The 18,982-nt window shown below is 39.8% G+C and overlaps 1 protein-coding gene across 3 annotated transcripts in view; it reads left to right on the forward strand.

The window, feature by feature from the left end:
- The window catches only part of oxr1b (oxidation resistance 1b), a 57,480-nt gene that overhangs the window by 15,041 nt on the left and 23,457 nt on the right, over window positions 1-18,982 (forward strand). For 2 of the 3 annotated variants that reach the window (XM_082187209.1, XM_082187210.1), the window contains exons 3-5: window positions 10,727-10,812; window positions 14,571-14,678; window positions 15,438-15,554. In XM_082187209.1, the coding sequence (XP_082043335.1) occupies window positions 10,727-10,812; window positions 14,571-14,678; window positions 15,438-15,554 (311 nt within the window). Of the gene's footprint in view, window positions 1-229; window positions 381-10,726; window positions 10,813-14,570; window positions 14,679-15,437; window positions 15,555-18,982 lie in introns of those variants that run through there. The other variant, XM_082187211.1, reaches the window with a different exon arrangement.

Genomic DNA, 18,982 nt, shown 5'->3' on the forward strand with positions numbered 1-18,982 from the left:
AAAACGTATTAAACTAAACTTGTGTTTTCCATTGCATAATAAATAATGGTAATGTTTTAATTTAATGTTTTAATGTGTGGACAATTATTCTCATTACATAAAATAATATAAAAATAAATAATATAAAGTAAAGTTCATGGACACAATTGCCTGTGGTTGACTTGACTTTACTTGTGGCCTACTTTTTCCTTTACCAGGCATCATGCCAGCTGTCAAAAGTTTGTTTAGTGCAGTTTCAAGAGTCCAAAATTCCTGGTTATGCTTGCATCGCGCAGTCTAAAGCAGAATAACAAATGAAAGAGCTTGTCCTCTCGTATTGGAGTCCTTTTTTTCTTCTCAATTGATTTTCGTTGGTGTAGCTGCGAGCATGTTCAAGACAGGTGTGTAGTGGAGCTGTTTAAATTGTGCATTTTTAAATGTTATTTTTCAGCTCAGCTATAGATTACATGGCGTATATCACAGATTTATCGCAGAAGCAAAGTGAGGCTGCAATGTGCAAGGATAATTTGACTCAATATATGAAGCTTTTTCTATCACAAATCTAAACTTGCCTCCGGCCTCGTTTCTCATTTGTAGATTCACTAAAAGTGATTTATACTGATTGCTGGCTGGCTGTTTTATTGCTGTAACAGATGTCCTACTTTAAAATATGCAGATGATCTGCCTAAATGTGTGAAACATGGAATGATTTGGTTTATACTATTAAGTAAATTTCAAATGCTTGTTAACATTTTATTCAATACCTGTCACATTCTCACAGGTGTTGTTTGAACCATGTTTCAACATGTGTGGTTGCCAGGGTATTCTGGGTGATTGCATACAAAGTGTATATTTTATTTTATTGAAACAGCTGTCTTATGATAAATCCAGATACCTTCTACCTCTTTTCAGCAATAGTCAATCTCCACTCTAAAAGGTGTTGATTCGAGTAACTCGTGCTATCCCGCAGCTGGGGAGTGGAGGGAGTGACAGATACTTTGATTGACAGCGGTTTATAAATCCATGTAATGACTCCCAAGTCCTGCTCCACTTGCCTGTAATGTGACAGGTGATAGGAGGAGACAGCAAACTGCTGAGTTGGTGTTTCTCACAGCTGACCTACACACTTTTCAACCCTCCCCGCTTTGGCCTCCTGCAAATCTCACGGCAAGAGAATAGATGCTGCAGTCTGGAGATCATATACAGACATAAATCTGTTGTTTAAACATGTTTTTGTACTCTGCCATCTTAAAGTGTAATCTAAATTAAAATCTTTATTTAGACGGCCATATCCTCCCTCAAACATTCGTCAATCTGACGTAATGCATAATCCTTATTTTAGTGATACAAGTTACTTTTCTTAAAATAATAGTTCTGTAAAAAAAAGATCAGCATGTAATTCCAAGCAGTATAATGACCATGATTTAAAGGGTAACTCTCGCCAAAATGCAACCTAGGGTCTTTTTGTGGATCTACCCGAGGCAAATTTTCGTTTAAAAGCATAATTAGAATGGAAACGCCACTTTTAAGTTTGACCGTATTTTCGTTTTCGGTCAAATTGCCTTTTGAATGGGAGTACTAGGGGCACTTCTATAGCCGCGTTTCCACCACAGGAACTTTACCCAGGAACTAGGAACTTTGGGCTGGTACTCGATGTGTTTACACCGCAGGAACCAGGGTCTAAATGAAGTTCCGGGTAAATATTTCCCCCTCCGATAGTCCCTGCTCATGAGGTAGTACTTTTTCAAAGTTCAGGAACTTTCACGGGTGGGACTTGTGCGCTGCACAAGCTGATTGGTTGTGTTCACGCCGCATTTTGGTTGGTTGACTCCACGCAGCATTTATTTATTTTTAACCTCCCTTTTTAAAAAATCTATTGCGGTTTGTGTCGTGGCTTCATGCAGTAAGAGTTGTCTGTCTGCAAATATGGAATTTAATTAAAAAAAACTGGTGGACTGGCGACGAGTTTCAGGCTTTATTAAGGGTATTTGTGGAAGAGGAAACTTTCTGCGCGTTCGTCCCAGCCATCTCACGGTCAATGTCCGCAATAGCTGATAACATACAAATTTTATATCTTAACGTTAGCATTACGAGCTTACTGAACGTGAACACGCTTTATCAGTGCTCGTCTCTTTTCTGCCACAGCTTTTATTATTAAGTCATTATGTTTACACATTGTCATCTATTGCAAGGCACTCCAAACCATGTTACAAATTTACTATAACAGGATTGAAATAGCGCTTTGAGGTTAGAAACAAACAACTATTTACAAGACTGTCACTCTTTATGATTGATAGACGGGGTTCAGGCTTTTTTTAAGCGTATTTGAGAAAGAGGAAATTTTTGCGCGTTCATCCCAGGCATCTCACAATAACTGATAACATACATACGTTGTCTAATTTTATACGCATACGAGCTTTCTGAACACGCTTTAGTATCAGTGCTCGTCTATTTTGTTTTGTTAATTACCTCGTTGAGTCGTTAGTAAACCAATACAAAACTGCAGCACAGTTTGAATCTCCTCCATACTTATTATAAATGTGGCGCTCAAAACTGATTACTGTCCGTCGCAGACTGGGAGGAGCAGTTGCGCGCAGTTTACCTTCCCGGTACTTTGGGTACTTTAGACCGCGGTGTAAACGCAGAAAGCAACCGGTCTGGGGCAAAAAAGGTTCCTGGGGAAAAAGTTCCTGGGACAAATTGTTCCGGGTAATTTTGGTGGAAACGCGGCTTATGATAGCATCAAAATCGCTATTTTTAAAACACACGCTCGACACAACATGAAACTTTGCTCGAAGTATCACCAGAGGCTCTACACATTTGACTGCATGTTAGAAATATGGCCTAGTCAAAAGATTGTTCCAAAAAGTTTAGAGAAGATATTATCGCACTTCACAAACAAGGAACAGTATACAAAAAGATAGCGAAGGAACTAAATGTTCCTAGTGACACCGTTGGAAGCATAGTTCGCAAGTTCAAAGTTAAAGGAACAGTGGTTACACTACCTGGACGGGGCAGAAAAAGGAAGCTATCAATGGCTGCAACCAGATTTATGAGAAGGCAGGTTCAGAAAAACCCTTGAGTGGCTGCAAAAGACCTGCAGCAAGATTTGGTGACTACAGGCACTGAGGTTTTAGCTTGCACAGTAAGGCGCGTACGTAACGCATGCCAGAACTCCAAGACGTACACCACTACTGACCTAAAAGCATTTTGTTCTGTGGAGTGATGAAACAAAACTTTTCGGCCCTATGGATCAGCGGTATGTCTGAGGTAGAAGAATGAAGCATATGCTGCATCACTCTGCCTACAGTTAAGCATGATGGGGCTCTGTGATGCTCTGGGGCTGCTTTGCATCCTCTGGCACTGGAAACCTGCAGCGTGTGGAAGGCAATATGGATTTATTGAACTATCAGGAAATCCTAAAGGAAATCCTTTTTGGCAGGCCGCTCTCCATTTATTCCGGTCCGTAGTGTCCTCCGGGGCGACTTGCACGTCCTTCATATCTTGCTTGATCCGGTCCATCCATCTCATCTTTGGGCGGCCACGTGGCCGGTTACCGAGTGGGTCAAGGCGCATAGCTGTCTTCGCCACTGAGTTATCATGGCTGCGTGTTACATGGCCGTACCAGCGGAGACGAGCCTCGAGCATCTTCTCCGTAATCGGCGCTATTCCCATCCGCTTCCTGACGTCGATGTTCATGACGTGGTCTAGCCTTGTCAGCCCGAGTGACCAGCGGAGCATATGCATTTCCATGGCGTGTAGGAGCTGGCCATGTTTGGCCGTCGCTGGCCAACATTCGGCTCCATACAGGGCGACAGGGCGTACAATGATCTTATAGATTTTGGACTTTAGGCGGATGGGCATTCGGCGATCGCATAGCACTCCCGTGACTTGGCGCCACTTTGACCAGGCGGCACTCACATGTGCGCGGACATCCGGGAGGGTGTCACCGTTCGATGAGAGTATTGATCCGAGGTACTTGAAGTGTTGAACTTTCTTTAGATCCGTTCCGTAGATGCCAATGGTACCATCAGTCTGGGGGCCACACTCCAGGTACTCCGTCTTTGCAAGGTTGAGTCGCTAGCCATTTGCATCCAGGCGATCTTTCCACTGCTGCCCTTGGTCTTGGAGGTCTTGCCACTCCCTGTCAGCGAGGAACACATCATCGGCATAGAGTAAGGACCATGGATGGGGCGTCTGGAGGTCCCGTGTCACTGTGTCCATGCATGTGATGAAAAGCAAGGGCGAAAGGGCCGATCCTTGGTGGACTCCTACGTTGATGTTGAAAGGAGGTGATATACCAGCTGTGCATCGAACCACGCTCCTGACGTCTTGGTATAAGAGTTGCACCCAGCTGATGTAGGTTTCGGGTACGTGGTGACGTCGGAGGGAGGCCCAGATGAGGTCATGGGGAACGCGGTCGAAAGCCTTCTCCAGATCCAGGAAGACCATGCGGACTGGCTTGTTCTTTTCCCGGTGTTTCTCCATCAGGAGGCGGGCAGCATGGATGGCGTCTGTGGTCCCTCGTCCTTTGACGAAGCCGCATTGATTTGGGCTGATTTTAATAATGCTGCGGAGGCGGCTGTCCAGGATGCGTTCAAAAATCTTCATGGAGTGGGATAGGAGTTGAATCGGCCGATAGTTCTTGCATTCAGCAACGTCCCCCTTGCCCCATCCAGATCGGCACCGTGGTGCTGATCGTCCAAGCGTGCGGTACTTTGCCCTCAATAATGATCTTATTGAATAAGGTGGAAAGGACCTCGGCTCCTCTGTGCCCCATCAACTTCCAGGCTTCAGCAGGGATGTCGTCTGGGCCGGTGGCTTTGCCATTCTTCATCCTCTTCACGGCCTTCGTGACTTCAGAGACGGTGACTGGCACACGGGTCTCGCAGGGCTTGCCCATCGGCGTTCTTGATGTGCATGACTCGACCAATGACTTGGGTCGCTTGGTGGCGGGAGTTGGCAATGCGGTAGATCATCTTTTCTCCCTCAGGTGTACCTAGCCGCTCGTATAGATCGTCGTAGTGCACGGCTTTCGCCTTGGCCACTGCCCGTTTTGCGGCTGATTTGAGTGTCCGATAGTGTTGGAAATCATCGTCCAGCCGTGTGCGGTGCCAGGTCGTGAACGCCAGTTTCTTGGCCTTGATTGCCTCTTGGACGTCCTCACTCCACCACCAGACTTGCTTGTCCATAAATCGCCGTCCTGGCTTCGTCGACCCAAGGGCACCGGTGGCAGCATCACGAATGCTGGAGGAGATATCGTCCCAGATTTTTTCAACTGATTGGTCGAAATTGATGTCTAGTGCTTGGAGGGCCATCGCAAGCTGCTGCTTTTGTTCGTTCAATTTCCACCACTTGACCCGCTCAGGCCCAGTGATTCTCGGTCTGGGTTGCACTGCAGATTAAGTTGGAAGTCGAGGACGAGTGGCCGGTGTTGGGGGCCGATATTCTCTGAATATTTCTGAATATAAACTCTGCCAGTTTCAGGTCACCGCGTCGGATCATCCAGTAGTCGATCTGGGTTCTGTGGCCGCCACTGGTGTAGGTGGCCAGCAATGTTGTTTTCGTCAACGATGACGATAACGAAATGATTTCGTTGACGCACCTTTTTTTTATGACGATAACGTGACAATGACTAGCTAAAAATGGCTCTAAGGTGACTAAAACATGACGAGACGTTTTCGAGTTTTCGTTGACGAGACGAGACGGAACGAAAATGATTATAAGTCTGACGTTCACAATGCATGTCATTTCTGCCTATTTTGCGTGAAATCTGTCTGTTTTGAGCAAAAAAAAAAAAGTATCAGCAATGCTGCCGCTTCCTATCCTTGTTTTGGGTACGCCCACCACCCGGCTGCCGCCATGCCGCGCACCAGATTCCACACAACAACAACACACCTGCGGCTGCGGCTAGTCACTCGCCACACATCTTCGATATGAGGCTCCGGACTGACAAAAGCGAAACGAACTGCGCGAGCGACAGTGCGCGAGAGAGAGACCGAAAGTGCGCGAGAGAGAGTGTGTCTGCGCACGAGAGAGACCGAGTGTACGCAAGAGAGACCGAGTGTGTCTCAGCATTAGTTTAGTGGGCTAATTGGTACAAAGTAATATATAATTATTATATAACTTAGATTATAACATAAATTATTATTTAACTAATTATATAATAAAGCCACAATTGCCAAAGTAAGAATGTTTTTATTCCTGGCTTTTTTTGAGTAAAACAGTGATTCCACTGTTACCACTTTATCTGTGTGTAATGTTGTAGTAGCTCAAAGTTTTTTGCTGTTTAAACTGTAAACCATTCCTTTATTACTGTGAATACTGGTGAAAATAACCAATGTGCTGACATTTTAGAAGAGCATCAATTAATGGAAAAAATATAACTTGAAATATGGGGATAAAAGGTTTCTGCCCAATGCGACAATGAAGTAGCCTACAGCTTGGCAGCACTGCGTCTCCATCAATGAGAAAGTCTAGTTTATTATGCAAAGGTTTTAAGGTTAACTGTTGTTTTATGAATTGCAACACTTGCTACAACCTGTCAAACCTAAGCCCATTTCCAATACTTTTTAACCTAAATTAATTTGTTAAAGACTACTTTTTTTTTTTTTTACTAAAATTGACTAAAACTTGACTAAAACCTTTTTGCGTTTTCGTCGACTAAAACTTGACTAAAACCTTTTTGTGTTTTCGTCGACTAAAACTTGACTAAAACTATAAAGTTTATAAGTGACTAAAATGTGACTAAAACTAAAAAGCATTTTCGTCCAAAAGACTAAGACTAAGACTAAAACTAAAAGGGCTGCCAAAAACAACACTGGTGGCCAGGTGGCTCGATCTCTTTTTGAAGAAGGTGTTGACAACGACGAGGTCATGGGCTTCGGCGCAATCCAAGATGCAGGCTCCCTCGTCGTTGCGTGTACCTAGCCCCTGTCCTCCATGGACTTGATCATATCCTCCACGATCTTCGCCAACATGGCCGTTTAGGTCTCCTCCGACCAGGATGTGTTCGTCTGTGGCGATTTTGAGACTGCAGTGATTAAAAGTTGCATTTTCAGTTGAATTTGGGGAAACCACTTGAAACATTTGTTGTGTTGAGCTATTTAAATAATTTTTGTTCGTTTTGATTTGTTAGTGAGCCTAATTTGCAATAGGGGTTGAATAATTTTGATTACAGCTGTATGTAAATGACCTCTGTCATCATAGGCTCCAATTTATGTTTCTGTCGGTGGGGGCCACATGCAAATACATTACCAACAAAATTCACTTCTGTTTTCATGAGCAAATGAGTTAATTATAGCTACATAGCCTATGCAACAAATGTCCCTTAAAACATTTCAATATTCTCATTACTCAGTAGTTAATTATAGCCTACTGTTCGTTTTTCTAGAGTATGCTACTGTCCTTATCAGTTTGATGGTGCGCTCGATGAATGAATTATACATATATAAGTTATAAGTTACATTATAAGTACATTATATAAGTTATTTGAGAAAAACGCACAGACTGCAAATAAATATATATTATCAACCAAACAAAATCACATTCTATCCATGAGTATTGTCGCGAGTCACGTTCTTGCTGATATAGCTTATGCTACATGATGATCATTAGCAGTTCACTAAATAAAATTCAGTAAATACCTTTATTGTATCTTGCTGACTAAAATCAGCCTGAAATCTCATGAAACAAAAGTGAATCCGTAATTTCTTTACTATTTAAAGGTACACCGTGTTATTTCATCCCGTCAATCGTTAAATCAACATTAAATCCAGGAGAAAAGACAATTCTAGAGAAAGTGCACAGGACAAAGTTTTAGCATGTACACGTAAAATCTGAGCGAGAGTAAAGCCATGAGACCACTTTATATTTGAAAGTGCATGTCCAGTTTTGTGCTAGAGAAAGAAATCCACCTGCGAACGGAGAGATTCGTTACATGGATGCACTCTTGTGTTACAATAATGCACTCTTGACATTTGTCATTAAAATAACAGCAAACAGCCTTAAATTAACTATAAAAACGAGAAGATTTCATGGGTGCTCGAGCCCTTTATGACATCATAACCATGACTGTTTTGGAATGGCCTTTATCATCTGAAAGTTCTTTAAAGGCAGTTTTGTGTCTAAATGGTGCACTGAACTGAGCAAATAATATCCTTTTTTTTTAAAAACAATATCTGGTCCCTTTAAAGCTTGGCTTAAACTGCTGGCCCTTGCGGTTTCATTATGATGGAACATTTATTGGACAAAAGGGACCATCGAATAAATTGGCCTGCATAAGTCGTGTTTAATGCTCATGCTGTATCCTCAGCATCTCAGCCTCTAGCTCAGGTGCTTTGACAGAGAAGTCCCTGGGCTCTCATCTGGGTTGAAGTGTGCAGCTGGCATTTCAAATAATCCTGGTACGCCGTCTTTACATCAGGCTTACACTGAGTAAGAATGACTTTAATTGGCACACCAGCTTCCTTTAATCTTCGAATAACGAAGAATCAGTTGAGGCCGGCCAGTGGGAAAGTACATCATCCCTTGAGTTGTCTTTTAACGAGAATTAGTTTATTATGCAGACTCAGCCTAGTTAAGAGAAGTTCTGTCTTTACTTTGAATATGTACTATTACTAGTGATAGCAGTGATGATTTCCTTTTGAAGAACTTGTTATTTGCCGCTTGCCTATTTTCTTTTGAAAATGTCTGTATGAATTAAAAGTTCAGCTCCCGGATAAAGGCGATCAGGAATGCTCAATTCTGCTCAAACCCTGTTATATCCCACCAGCTTGTACGATTCCAGGTGATCCTGATTAGTTCGTCTGGGGTGAATTGAAACTAAACTCTACAGGAAGCCTGTGTCAAAGTGGACACCTTCCATTCTCATCCAGAGACCCTTCACCCCCGTCGGCGAGCGTCTGTGAAGGCATCTGCTAGTGGGTCTCAGTCAGGGAGCCATTTCCGACACTGATGGGAACCTGCTTCTAAAAATAACCCGTCATGCCCGAAGGTGCCAAGATAATAGGAGGCTCAGAGCTGTGATTTGTTGTCCTGAGCAGATAGAGAGGGGAATGTCATGGCTGATTTGCTGTCAGTGGTCTTTTAGACCAGTGTTTGTGGGCTGCTTGTGTCAACTGTGAATTGAAGTTTTGGTATTACACTACTGGTCAAAAGTTTGAGGTCAGTGAGATATATATATTTTTTCATTCAGCAAGGCTACATTAAATGAATCAAAAGTGACCGTAAAGACTTTTACATTTGTACAGAAAACATTCTATTTCAAATAAATGCAGCTAAAAAAATATTAACTAGCACAGCTGTTTCAACATTGATAATAATAAGAAATGTTTCTTGAGCAGCAAATCATTATATTATAATGATTTCTGAAGGATCATGTGACACTGAAGACTAGAGTAATGAAGCTGAAAATTCAGCTTTGCATCACAGTAATAAATTACATTTTAAAATATATTCAATTAGAAAACAGCCAAAATACATTTAGTAGATTGTGGAGCCATGCAGGGTGTTTATTAGTATATCACTAATGACTTTGTTCACATTTTTTGCTCTGCCTTTTTGACCAAATCTGTGGAATTGGGGTTGTAGACAATATAAAATATTTTAATCATCAATATTTAATAAATGAACAGACAAAGGTTAATTGGATTTGTTCAGTTTTAATGACAGGCATTCTAGTTTTGTAAAAGCTACAATGTTTATTCTGTAACTACTGAGCTTTTTTTTGTTATAGATATATTAGTATTTCTTCAACTATGGCCATTTTCAGCCATGTAGGACAAATTAATTTATTTAATCTATCCAACTCCATTATCTTGTATTTTAGCTATACAAAATATTTTTTTTTTTTGCGTAATTTACCAAAATTACAGTTTAATTGGAAATGATAATTTTTTTTTTAGAGTTTCATAGTTTAGAACTTGTGATAATTCATGGTTTTATGATGCATTTTATTTGCAGTGTTAGGCAAGGAATAGGCATGTTTTATTTTATTACATTATTTTACTTTATTTTACAGTTTGTTTTAATACATTATACAGAAAAATAACGATGAACCACAGCATTGGGATTTTTCTACTATAAAATGATAAACTTCACTATAAGAAATAAGATCAATATGTCATGACAACATGTTTTTCCATTACTTTAACTCTTCAAAATAATGACTTGTACAGCCAGTTTGATTATGCTTACAAAGTTTTATGAAGATTTTCACAATATCAGTTCTTTTAAATGTCGTTAAGTGGAGTTTTTAATCATCCAAGCACAAACCACACAAATGCAAGTGTAGTTTATTTTATTAGGCATGTCCAAATTTCAGAATCAAATCTTCTGCTCTATAAACTCACAGAAGTTCACATATGGTATCAGCTGGCATAGTGCATTGATCCTCGTATGCTCATAAAAATTACATTTATAACCCATTTACAAAACATCTCCTCCGTTTAATGGCATTTTCTTGTCACCGGGAAACTTAGACTCACAGACCGGGTCATACGTCCCAGTAGACCGGCACACTGTGATAGCCGAGAGCCACTCCCCTGTGTGTGTGTGTGTGTGTGTTCGGTGTGTGTGTGTGGGCTGGCGGACTAACAAGCCTCCTCTCTCTCTCTGTCGCTCCGCGGCTGATGCTAATGGACGAGGGGTTGGGGGGGGGGACAGACCGTGAGGAGTGCAGAGGAGATGAGAAGAGAGAGGAGGACCATGACTAGCGTAACCCACACTCTCCCTCGTTTACTTTCAGACACCGGGCAGAAAAAGAGTGCGCTGGAGAGGAAAGATGTCCGGAGGATATCCTTCCAGAGGCCCAAAGGCACCATGGAGTATGTGGTGAGTAGTAAGTGTTGTCTGTCTGATCCAGGTGGCTCTGTTTACATAATGCACCGGTGTGTGTGTGTGTGTGTGTGTGTGTGTGTGTTTGTGCACTTGACTAAGGATGAATGTGTGTACACACAGCCGCATGTATGTAATTATGTTTGGGATGGAAATGTGAGCGTGTACATCAGGTATGATTCATTCCCGCTGCAGTGCTGTTAGTACTATGTTCTGCAGGAATGACTTTAATTGCTGTTTTTTCATGGTACAGTAGTTTACCTGCTGTCTATTTGCAGGAGCAAAACAAGGTGTTGTGAAAGGAAAATATGTAAAGCGTGTAATAAAATGGCTAGATCAGGGGATTGTGGGACATCTTATTGTGTGAGCATTTAAAGTCTGTTCATAAACATGCCTTTCTCCTGCCTTTTATCATTATAAACGATTTTAGAAAGATAGAGAGAAAGAGAAAGCGAGAGAGAGCTTTTCCATTTGCTCTTGAGATGACCTCAAATCAGGTGGTGACTTTCTCCATGGTAACAGTGGGATTGCCGGGGATGCTGGGAGACGAGGTGGCAGATCGCTGGTGCTTCTGTCAGCCTGCTGCCTTTTAGACAAACCTTTATGTGCACGGAAAGTCTGTGTGTGTACATACAGCACAGGGTTTATATTATTGATTTTTTTAATTTTACCATAATTTTTTAATTTGTATATGTTTATGTGTAGTTTATTATTTGTTTTTGTTTTTTATTTTGTAAATGTAGTTCATTTTATATAAATTATAGCATTGATCTGATTAAACTAATAAATAAAATACAATATAACAAAATAATATTATGACCAGTGTTATTTTAGTATTATTTATTTCCTTTTTGTATTGTTTCTGTTATAGTTTTTATTAATATTTTGCATTAGCTTTTATTTGTATATTTTCAGTTTTCGTTTTAATTTTTTTAGTATTTTTTTAGATGTTTTTATACATTTCTTTATATTTTTTGTTCTTTTTAAATATTTAGATTTTTATTTTATTTTAAATTTTTTCAGTTAATTATTTTATTGTTTCAACTGTTTAAATTTCAGTTGTCAAGGCAATATTTCTCGTTTTGAATACGTTTTTAAGTTTTTCATCTAATATTTAATTTTTATTTCAGCTTTATTTCTATTAACAAACATTTTTTAATAGTTTTAGTTAACGATAATAACCCTGATCGGGATGGATTTTTTCAACCATTTTACTGCATGTTAAAAGGTTTTAATGTCTGATTTTACTTAAAGCATGTTAAATTCGAGCTACTACTCATGCAAGTAGTATACATTTTATAATATAATATGATATCAGTGTCAAAAGTAGATTTTTGCATTTTCTAGAGAAAAAGAAAATGTGAGTGGTACCTTTGCAAACTTGCTGCTATGATGCCTAAGGAACTGTGTGTGTTTTACAAGGTGTTGCTATGCAGTTGCTAAGGCAATCAGGGTGGTTGCTAGGTGAATGTTTATTGGTGCAGGTCAAAAGAGTCCGCCACATATTTTCTATGATATTCTCTCTGAATTTCTTCCAGGCTTTGTCCCATTTTTGGAATTTGTTTTGTTCATTTTATCATCCATCAGGGGAAAATGGTCTGATCACTTGAGAAAGTAATAGCTTTCTTCTCCTCAAAATGATTGCAGCATTTGTGCTAAAGACACGAATGAGACTGTGCAAGTTACATCCCAAATACTTGGTGTTGGGATATCGATGTGTCTGCCTTTTCTATATTCCCTGGTCACTGAAAAAGTTGGAACTGCTATTAAGGCATTAAAAAAGTTTTTTTTAGCTGGAACTGTTTTTGTTTTGTAACCAAGCCCCCACCTTTCTCTTTCTTATTGTCAGTGTTGTGAAACCGTACACTCCCCCTGTGTAATTGCACACCCTAATATCCACACTAACCAATCATAGTGATTTGTGGCCCTGTGACCACAGAGATTGATGGGCTTAATCAATCAATGCTCTAAGAGCTACACAGCGACTGTACTTCATTCCTCAGGTTATGATGAGATCCATGGACCTCATATGAGTTTTCATTCCATAGCACACATTGGAAGTGGGGTTTGCACGTGGATAGAAGATTTGATGAAAAACTGTAAGATATCTTTTGAAATAGACAGTGTATTACATCCAAACAATTTGAAACTTTATTATTTTCACCTTGTGTTCTTGTAGATGTTTGTTTATATATGTGTGTGTGTGTGTGTGTGTGTGTGTGTGTGTGTGTGTGTGTGTGTGTGTGTGTGTGTGTGTGTGTGTGTGTGTGTGTGTGTGTGTGTGTGTGTGTGTGTGTGTGTGTAAAGTTTGGAATAATTATGATTTTTTTTCATGTTTTTGAAAGAAGTCTCTTATTGTCATCAAGGCTGCATTTTTTGATGGAAAAATACAGTAAAAACAGTAATAGTGTGAAATATTTTTGCAATTTAAAATACCTGTTTTATATTTGTACATTACTCTGGTCTTCAGTGTCACATTACACACACACACACACACACACACACACACACACACACACACACACACACACACACACACACACACACACACACACACACAGGCACACACACACACACACACACACACACACACACACACACACACACACACACACACACACACACACACACACACACACACATATATAATATGCAAATGTGTGTGAGACTCATTGAAGGATGCCTCTAAAGGATAAATTGAATGCAGACGGAGAGATGGCTCTCAATTATTTATGTCCGGCTGTTGGACTGTAAGCGATACCCAATGAGAATCAATGATTTGGATCAGGTGACTGAGTGATCCGGTGATCTGAGATCCTGCCACCTGGGGATTTATCAAAACATACAAATGTCACATCTTGCAACTGCAAGGAGCCACCAGAGGAGCCACTCATGCATCATTCAGTCTGAATGTGCTGAATTAGTATGTGTGTCTCGAGATAATGACTGAATTCACTGAATGCTATTTTTAGGATATGTAATTTCTATAGATGTTATGTTTCTTCAAACCATTTGTCAAACATCTTTTGTGGCACAAAGATGCTTTTGTTTTTATGGGCCGAGATATTTTTCAAAGCTTTTCAGACTCAGTGGTCATCACGAAGCCGACTCTATACGTCCCTCTGTGCGCTCTTTTGTGTGTTTAACCTGACATTTAGAGATTCAGAGATTCTTGAATGCTATTTGTATTCATCTCCCCATGGCATTGAAGGACAGATATTGTATGTTGAGAGAGAAGGTTAGCGCTCTGGCTTCAGCCACAATCAAACCATCAAAAAGATATTGATTTAACACCTGGTGAGTTAGAGCTTATATAAAGCTGTTTAGTTATGTATCTCACTATGTTTTTTGGACATACCCATTAGGTTTATATGGACAAAATCACATTTAAACTGTCACATTTTAGCTGTGGGTTTATTTGTTTGGACTTTTATTTTGTATTTTACATATGCTACACACTGGATGAATGTAGCAATTACGAAAATAAAATAATTCTGTTTTCTTTTTAATTGTACACTTTTTTTTTTCTCCAGATGGATAGGAGACAAAGGGAACAGTAATTTTAGATGATGCATTCTGTTACAGGTGGACGTCTCATAAAATGCATTGGATGTTTTTCACTGGGGCCTTGATTTGCTGTTCCAACAGATTCAAATGCTTAGTCAGCCGTGTTACTTGGAGGAAGCGGATGTCTTAATTTTAGAACTTTTTTTAGCGAATAAAATGATATCTAACTTTTGTTTTTGTGTGCTTAGGTGGAGTCAAGGGACACACTCAACAGCATTGCGTTGAAGTTTGACACGACTCCCAACGAGCTCGTCCAGCTCAACAAACTCTTCTCTCGCGCTGTGGTTCCTGGCAAGGTACTGTATGGTGTAGTAATTTTCAGAGCAGATGGTCTCTATGTTCAGCTGAACTCTGTTCCAGTCAATTGCTTTTCCCGGTATCTAGTGTAGTAAGAGTAAGGTAAAAAAAAAAAAGTGCCACCTCGAAATTCAAATGCCTTCTTAAAGGGATAGTTTACCCAAAAATGAAAATTCTTTCAGCATTTACTCACCCTCAAGTTGTTCCAGAGAATGTCGGTAACCAAACAGTCGATGGGCCCCATAGTGTGGAAAAAAATACTCTGGAAGTCAATGGGGCCCATTAACTTTTTGGTTACCAACATTCTTCAAAATATATTTGTTTGTGTTTTCATACAGGTTTGAAACAACTTGAGGGTGAGTAAATGAAGACAGAATTTTTCTTTTTGGGGGAACTATCCCTTTAAGTAGCAAATTCATCTTGGTGCCTCCACAGTTTCACATTAATGAGCAGAGATATTGTGATCCTCAAGGTAAGAATGGAAACCATTTAAAACGGGGGAAATGTCCCGGAAAAAAGAGCTGCGGCTTTTGTAGAAGAATATACGTTCTATTTGTTTATTAAACCGCTTCTTTGCTGAGTTTTGAATGGTAATTCATGCTCTCTGCTTTCTTTTGTCATTTGGTTTTGTTGGAGATCAAGCTAGCTGTCGTCTTGTTTCAATTCACTGATTTCATTCATTTTACTCGGCTAAAAGCCATTGCTGTTTGCATGTGAGATGATATAAATCTAAATTCTGAGTGTGTCTTGCTCTTCAGGTGCTGTATGTCCCTGACCCAGAATACATCTCCAGTGCAGAAAGCTCTCCCTCCCTCAGTCCCATCAGCCCCCTCTCCCTCACCTCTTCAGAGGCTGATCTCGAGAAGGCCACCACAGTAAGTGCCACCTCAATCTTCATCCACAGCTTTCAGGGGGATCGTATAGCGAGAGGACAGGCTTAAACTTGTCCTTTATCATTGTTTTAAATTGCACATGTACATGATTAAATGATTTTGCTTGCCAAGGTCTGGTCAGTTTCGCACAACTTGTTAGCAAGAAGAATTGCTTTTTATAATGTTCACTGCATATGCGTTTTGACCCTTGAGCATGCATTGTTTTATGTACCTTTCTATTGTGAAGTCTAAAGATCTTTTAGCTCATTGTGGTGTATAAGCATATTTTTCCATGATTTGGAACGGGGATGGGGAAATTCAATAATCCATGTAATAAGTTGAGTTTAATTAAGGGCCATTCAGTATAATAAGAAGACTTACTCAGCTGAAAAAACAGCAAGTTATTAAGTGAAACTGCTTGGATCATTTCACACTAATGCTCTGTGTCTACATTTATGCAATAGACCATGTGAAGTGAAACAGAAGTGCCATGGACTATCATTTTGCATAGCTTGCATTTTTACATCGATTCAATTATTTTCCATTTACTTTAACCAGCTTTTTAATTTGTAGTCGCTAAGCCTGTCAAATTAAATTGGACAAGAGATCCAAATCAGTGGCCATACTCCTTTACATGCTTCAGACATTTTAAAGACCTGCTTTCATATATGTATTTCTGTTTATTTTAGTTAGACTTTTTTTTTTACTTCTTTTTTGCCGCCCCTTAAAGGGATAGTTCACTTTGAAATTAAATTTTGGTATGTTTTAGCTTACCTCAAGGGCATCCAAGATGTAGGTGTCTTTTTTTCCGCAGTAGTTTCAATTTTGATATTTTTAGGTCAAACCGTTCTTGTCTGTCAGTCATATAATGCAGGTCGATGGTCACTGTCTCAAAGAGCATGCACAGAGTCCAAATTAAAACAATTCTTGAACACAGCCACGTCCAAGTGATCTGAGAGCTCGGGCGGGTATAGATATATACACTAGATGTCGCATTGGCTACTGCGAAACCGTAGCCAATGCGACATCTAGTGTATATATCTATACCCGCCCGAGCTCTCAGATCACTTGGACGTGGCTGTGTTCAAGAGGTAAAAACGATATAAATACTGTTCGTTTTCTCACACAAACCGCTCGTTTCGTGTCTTGGGCCATCAATGTGTACTTACGATGGGGAATTGTTTTAATTTGGACTCTGTGCATGCTCTTTGAGACAGTGACCATCGACCTGCATTATATGCCTGACAGACAAGAATGGTTTGACCTAAAAATATCAAAACTGAAACTACTGCGGAAAAAAAGACACCTACATCTTGGATGTCCTTGAGGTAAGCTAAAACATACCAAAATTTAATTTCAAAGTGAACTATCCCTTTAAAAAATTCTAGACTTGACCTGCTGTATAACGCACAGCTTATGTGTAATACTTTATGCTTGTGTGTTTGAAACTCCATTCCCATCAATTATAAATCTATGAAAAAATAACCTGCAAGTTCTTAAAAGATATTCCATTAAAGATATCATGCATGTTACAAACATCATGATGTTGAGTTTGGGTGGACTGTTTCTTTAATTTCAGGCTCAGATAGTTTTGTGTCCACAAGGGGGTGGCGATGAATTTCCCTTTTGGGCACAGCTGTTATTCCTCTATGAAGCCAGAGATTCCAGTAATTGTTGTATTCAGACAAACTGCATTCCTCCCGGCTATGTTTGTCCCTAGTTGATGACAAATAAGAAGGAAGATATCTTGGAAAGATCACCATGGCTACTTTTAAGCTCTCATCTGTTCTTGTGTGGTTTAAGGGTCTAATTTATGTCCTGGGCTGCCATTTTGAGGTTGCCAAATGGATTGTGTCACCTCTGTTGGATTAGTGTGTGACTCAGTGTGTAGTTCCGGCTCCATATGGTCATGGATTTACTGGTCCCGCTGCCCAGTGCCAGAGATTCAGGGGTTTAATGATTGCATTTCCTCATGAGTCATCAATAGATAAAGCAAGCACATGCTTATTCTAACTTCAAATGTATTCAGGTATCAACATGCATCTCACAAATAAGAATGCGCATTCATATCCCTGTAATTGTAATATGCTGGAGAACTGACTGCTACATTGTCAGCACATTACATGAAAACACATGAATTCATGCAATATTCATGTAACTCAGTGCTGGCTTTTTTTGCAGATTTTTCATACACAGTGGAGTGCATCTAAACTGTGCAGTCAATCACAGCAGCCATACATTTATATACTTGTCTACAGTCTGTACACATGTAATATTCATGTGTTGGGCCATCATGGCCTATCAGTTGCAGTTTTACATATGAGCATTTTTTGCTGGTTATGTTGAGGGCCAAATGTGACCCTGGATCACAAAACCAGTCACATGTCGCACGGGTATATTTGTGGCAATAGCCAACAAAACATTGTATGGGTCAAAATTATCGATTTTTCTTTTATGCCAAAAATCATTAGGATATTAAAGGGATAGTTCACTTTGAAATAAAATGTTGGTATGTTTTTGCTTACCTCAAGGGCATCCAAGATGTAGGTGTCTTTGTTTCCGCAGTAGTTTCAATTTTGATATTTTTAAGTCAAACCGTTCTTGTCTGTCAGTCATATAATGCAGGTCTATGGTCACTATCTCAAAGAGCATGCACAGAGTCCAAATTAAAACAATTCCCCGTCGTCCAAATTAAACAATTCCCCATCGTAAGTACACATTGATGGCCTAAGACACGAAACGAGCGGTTTGTGTGAGAAAATGAACAGTATTTATATAGTTTTTACCTCTTGAACACAGCCACGTCCAAGTGATCTGAGAGCGCGCGCGCATCCTGCTGTGTGACGTGTGCGCAGACTGGCGCATAGATATATACACTAGATGTCGCCTTGGCTACGGTTTCGTTCCAATGAACTGCAGTAGACAAGGCGACATCTAGCAAATTTAGCAAATTTCCTACCGTAAATATGTAAAACATTTATTTTTGTTAGTGAATGCAGCAGAATCACGAACATAAATTGACAACTTTAAAGGCGATTTTCTCAATGTTTAGATTTTTTTGCACCCTTCAAATTTTCAAATAGTTGTATCTCGGCCAAATATTGCCCTATCCTATCCTAACAGACCATACATCAATGGAAAGCTATTTATTCAGCTTTTAGATTATGTATAAATCTCAATTTAAAAAAATTGATCCATGTGACTGGTTTTGTGGTCCTAGGTCACATATACAGTCAGTAGACAACTTAAATAAAAATTCAGTTTCTATGTGTGCTTCACTTGCTTGGTTGTGAACTCCAGTAAACAACCTGGTTTTCTTTTATTAGTGTTGAATGAGCAAGTGATGTTTGTTTGTTAAGTTATAAGAGGTTGCAGTGTGCTCTTGTTTCACAGAGCTCTTTGTGAGAGAAGTTGAAATATATTGAGCGAGG

This window comes from Leuciscus leuciscus (genome assembly GCF_965113295.1).
Source record: "Leuciscus leuciscus genome assembly, chromosome: 12".
Lineage (NCBI taxonomy): Eukaryota > Metazoa > Chordata > Actinopteri > Cypriniformes > Leuciscidae > Leuciscus > Leuciscus leuciscus.